Source organism: Microtus ochrogaster (assembly GCF_000317375.1).
Source record: "Microtus ochrogaster isolate Prairie Vole_2 chromosome 14 unlocalized genomic scaffold, MicOch1.0 chr14_random_1, whole genome shotgun sequence".
NCBI classification, from domain to species: domain Eukaryota; kingdom Metazoa; phylum Chordata; class Mammalia; order Rodentia; family Cricetidae; genus Microtus; species Microtus ochrogaster.
In genome coordinates, this window is record NW_004949096.1 from 8315551 (window position 1) to 8321077 (window position 5527).

General features: G+C 43.5%; 1 protein-coding gene across 1 annotated transcript in view; it reads right to left on the bottom strand.

Moving 5' to 3' along the window:
• The window catches only part of Pamr1 (peptidase domain containing associated with muscle regeneration 1), a 92138-nt gene that overhangs the window by 49956 nt on the left and 36655 nt on the right, over positions 1 to 5527 (bottom strand). Inside the window, exon 3 of the mRNA XM_013352566.2 lies at positions 3347 to 3475. Coding sequence (XP_013208020.2) covers positions 3347 to 3475 — 129 coding nt within the window. The remainder of the gene's footprint in view (positions 1 to 3346; positions 3476 to 5527) is intronic.

Consider the following 5527-nt stretch of genomic DNA (forward strand, 5'->3'; position numbering starts at 1 on the left):
GAGAGAGAGAGAGAGAGAGAGAGAGAGAGAGAGAGAGAGAGAGAGGCTGAAGCAACAGAATCTGTTGTTAGAGCCCAGCCTGAGCAATATAATACAGCAGGTCCCTATTGAAAGGTAGAGACCAGTTGTGCCTCAGTGCATGAGCGCAGGTAAATGCTAACACCTGTATGGAATGGCTCACACATCTGGAGTACTTTGAGTTCCAGAAACCTATTACCCATACAGTCTCTTACTGATGCGCAAGCTTCCACTGACCTCAAGCTTAGCGCCAGCTCACCAATACCCCCTGCTGCAGCTGCTCAGAGTGGGGATCAAACTTGAGGCTCCTCACCAATCTTCTAATGTGCCAGTGAGTGACACATTCAAGCCCTTCCTTCTCACGACTTGCTTTTTCCTCCCCACCAGAATCACTAAATTAGAATTCCTAACTACAACCGATGCCCACGGTGCTAACTCTGCTCCAATGGGCCCTCGATATGCTGCTGGAATTACCTCTCAGATGTCACTTTTCTGGCTATGTGGGTTAGTTTTTATCAGCTTGACACAATCAGAAGTCACTTGGGAAGAGGGAATGTCGGTTGAGGAACTGCCTCCATCAAACTGGCCTGTGGACCTATCCGTGGGGAAAATTCTTGATTTCTTACTGATGAGGGAAAGCTGAGCCCATTGTCGGTGGCAGGTGAACCTGGGATGTAGAGGAAGGCAGCTGAGTACCCAGGGACAGCAAGCCAGTAAGCAGCATTCTTCCACGGTCCCGCTTTAGTTCCTGCCTTGGCTTCCCTCATGATGAGTCCAAGCCCTTCCCCACTTTCACAAAGTAGATTTTGGTTATGGTGTTTTTCATAGCAACAGAAAGGAGATTAATATACCTATCAGACTATCAATACACACCAAGAATCCTCCTCCAAACCATCAAAATCCGAGCTCTGGCACACGCAGATCTCTAGAGCCTGGTCTCACCTACCTTTCCTGTCACTCCCCAGGACCATCACACTAACCCAGCCACATCTGACATCCCCTGCCTGAAGACACACTGCAGTTTAAACCCCGACCCTCCCATTCCCTCTGTTCTTTGTAGCCCCCAAGTGAAGCCAGCACTCAACCATCGCCTGTCAGAAAAGCTCCCTACCTTTGCAGCAGACAGATGTCACTACACAGAGACATACCCAATCAGAATGCAGAAGTGTCGGGCTCACTTCCAACAGATAAATCTACAGAGTGCTCCTACTCCTAAAGCTCAGGAACATTATGGAAGAGGGGGGAAATGGCATCTCAGTGCACTCTGCAGGGCCACACAAGATTGTAAAAGCCAAAAAAAGGATCAAGAGTTTGATCCAAAACTGTGTCTCCCAGTAATGCCAGATGATACATCCACCAAGTCTCACCAACATGACTGCTCGACCCCGAGCTAAACAAGGACAACACCAAGGAACACAAAAAAGGACAGAGAAAAGCCCACGAAGCCCCAACCATACACAAAGAGCTGTAGACAACTGAAGAAAGCTGGGCGCTGGAGAGGCAGGTTCCCTGGGGAAGGGTGCACCAACTGATTGTCTAACGCCAAATGGTCAGCCCTGAAAACATACAAACAATAACATTATGCAGGCTGAACAGAAAGAATATAGACACAGATACATATCTGTATGCAATAATAATTAGGTTTTTTTTTAAAAAAAAAAAAAAGAGGCCACAGATTTGAAGAAGAGCAGGGAGGGGTGTGTGAGAGGGTTTGAAGAGAAAAAGGAGAAAGGAGAAATATTATAATTAGATCATAATTTCAAAAAGATTCCTACATGACTTTTTACATCTGTAATAATTGTTCACCTAACTGTGTTCTCAGAACACTTAGTTTAATCCGAGTCCATATCTCATTGTATTCCTATCTCATCCTTGGCGAGATAGCACCATGCCTGGCTTTTTATACAGGTGTTAGAGATCAAACCCGAGTCCTAATGCTTATATGACAAGCACTTTCCTGACTGAGCTGCCTTTCCAGGATTTTTCCTAATTTGTTACTGAAAGTAGTTTAGTATTAGGACTTCTTGCTATCTTATTAAATAGAGGTATATGGAAAACATTCAGAATATCATATTTGTATATGGCACTGGACTTTCACTATCTCTAAGCAAAGCACTGAATTAATCGGCTCTATAAGGTAAGCAGCATTCTTCCCTATTTTAAAGAAAAGACAGCAACTGTCATCGAGGCTAAATGACTTGCCCAAAGCCATATGGAGTTACAGGCAGTCATTGCTTTAGCCAGGTCTGTGTCGTTGTAGACTTTGTATCCTGGTCATTGTCCTCCCACACTATCTCATAGAACAGCTGCAAAGGTGAAGAGTGAGCTATATCCTACAGCTGACCTACCTGGAAAAAAAATGTACATGTCCCAAAATTCATTTTCCTAGCACCCAATTAAAGTGGCATGGAAGCTTCAGTAGACACCAGCACCTTAAAATGCACCCACCTCCTAGAGCTGTTACATTCACACTGGACTACAAAAAAACCCGGGTCCTCCCCTGGTTATATTCGAGTCTCCAACTACAACTCTTTGGCCTCACATTGGGACCAATGGTCGGGTCAACATCACTCCAAGACATCTTTGTAAACTGGGAATGCTGTTCATAGAACTGAAGCTGATCGTCCTAACTGCTTCTGATTCCGCTAAAGAACAAACAAAGCCGAGCTGCTGAAATCACACAGCATGGGTATTGCTGTGGCTGCAGGCTCTCAGAGGACCTCAAGGCCAGCCGTCCTGGGGCCAGCCAGGAGGTCTTTCCTGTTCTGAGAGGGGTGCTAGCTTTCTCTTCTACTTCCAAACATCTTTCAAGCTCAGAGAAGAATTACAAAGACTAATCCTCCCAGATCAAGTACTTTTCAGAAATTCCCTTCCTGGATAGAGTGGCGTGCTGGCAGTTTGCTGTGGTTTCAAGAATTTAACCCGGAAGTTAAGAAATTTATCAAAGAAATTCCGATTTTAAATGCACTACAGACATCAAAATTGGAGCCTACTTTGCTGACTCCTGACCAAAGCCATCTCTCAAGTTCTCCTGACATGGACACCGGGAGTGTAGTGCATGGAACAATTTGGCTTCACTTGAGCAAAAGGTGAACTTGAAGATGAGATAAGGAAGCTTCTGGAAACAACAATCCCAAGTGCACGTCCACTATCAATCCTTCATAGATGAAAACACATCTTTGATTTGACAGTCCTACCTACAAAGCCCTCTGGCTACAAGCTTTCCAAACTCAGAGTCCACCAAGATAAACTTAGATTGTGTTGCAAGCTGGACCAGGCAAAGCCGGAGTCACTGAGTGTGTGTAGGGTGTGCAGGGTGTCTACTTACGCATGCAGTCTCCTCCGTACCAGCCTGCTCTGCACTCCGCACAGTAGAACCCCTTCACGTAGAAGTCGTCCAGAGTTCCGCCCCACGAGCCATTCCGGCAGCTCTTGCAATTTTCAAAGATGGTACAACCTGAAACATCCCATAATATTAGTCTATAGTCTACACATCTGCTGCAGATTCTGAGGCTTCTCGGGAAGCAAACTCTCTCTCTCTCTCTCTCTCTCTCTCTCTCTCTCTCTCTCTCTCTCTCTATATATATATATATATATATATATATACACACACACACACACACACACATATATCCCCTCCCCCATTCCCGTAGCTCCATCTCTGTCTGGAGCATCTGAACCTGGAAAGATGCCGAAGATCTTAGGTGAACCTGCTCCTCCCAAGAAACAGGCGAATTACTGGGGTTCAGGCAAGGAGTGTGGAAGGAAGGGGATTTGAGCATCTTCCTGATTAGCGGTTGTTGTTTTATAGAAAGAAATACAAAACAGCTTGTAGTGCAGGAATGAATCAGCTAGTGTGGTACTAGCTTTTGCTTCTTGCAAATTTATTTCATGTTTATCAAATAATAGAAGATTCAGATGAACAAAAGAATTTATTTAAAGAAAAGAAAACAAGAACACCCAAAATGGTATCATCTGGAAAATTCTGTTAACACTCTTAACCTGGTGGCTGGGAATATAATCCAGGCCCAAATTCAATCCCAAAACCCAGGTTAAAAAAAAATCTGGGTATTATGGTGTGAAGTTGTAACCCAGTTTCGTGGAGGTGGAGGCGCAGACAAGCAGATACCTGGGGCTCACTGGCCAGTGCACCTAAACTATTTTGTAGTGATATTTTGTTTGTGCTCTAACAAATAAAGCTTGCGTGGACATCAGAGCTGGCCACTAGCTAACCATGGAGGCCAGGCATTGGTGGAACACACCTATAATCCCAGCACTAGGGACGAAGAAACAGGAAGTGCTATAACTGGGCAGAAAGAGGACTATAAGGCAGGAGGAGACAGGAGCTCGCTCCCCTTTCAGGCTGACGAGTTGGTGAGGTAAGAAGCAGCTGTGGTTTTCTCCTTTGTCTCTCTGATCTTTCAGCATTTACCCCTCTATCTGACTCTGGGTTTTTACTGTTAAGACCAATTTGAATTCATGCTACAGTATTTGGCAAGTTCCAGACCACTGAGAGACAATGTCTCAAAAACCAAGATGGGTCATATCTGAGGAATGACAGCCAGTGTTGTCCTCTGGCCTTTGAACACATAAACGTATATGTATATATGGGCATACATATACCTGAATACTTATGCACACACAAAATTAGGCTTCTTCTATATATTATGCATTTTGTCTTAATAATTCATTTTTATTTACAAATAGTAAATACCTTTCTATTAAATATTCATCTATGTCATGCACTTCTATAACAAAATTACAGAATGAAATCAGTCCTGATAACTAGCTACAGTCTTGCCCTAGAAAGGTCAGGCAGGCAACCCCAACAGGCGAAGCACATTAAAAAGAGCTGAGTGTTGTTCAGATGTGGTTTGCCTCAAAAGCAAGGTCTCTTGAAGGGTTGAGGGGGCGTGAGAAAAGGTAGAAATAATTCCTTCTATTTATCAAAACACAGACCTAAGCCCTGCCTTAATGCCCTCACCTGTCAAAATGTGATTAAATGGTATCTACCTCTCAGAATTGTTTAAAAATACATTACCATGTGTAAAGTGTTTGACACATAATAGTAAGTACTTTCAGATTGTGAATTCTTATTATTCTGCTTTCCCATAATTTCATCTGACTTATTCTTATTATTGTACGCTCCATACCTAATGTTACCTGCTTATTGCTATTCTCCTATTGCAGACTCAAGCAAAGGGATATATCTTGATCTGCATTAAATTCCCAGAACCCATTTTAGTGCTGAACAAAATTATGTTTGAATTAATGAGTGAATGACTAGTGAACAGTTGGAGATGGCCAAAGTTGGCTTGGGTTGACAACATGGTTCTTCACTTCGTGTGCGTGTATGTTTATGTGTGTGTATATGCGTATGTGTGTGTGTATGTGTATGTTTATGTGTGTATATATGTGTGTGGGTGTGTATGGGTGGGGGTGGGGGTGTGTGTGTATGTTTATGTGTGTATATATGTGTGTGGGTGTGTATGGGTGTGTGTGTGTGTGT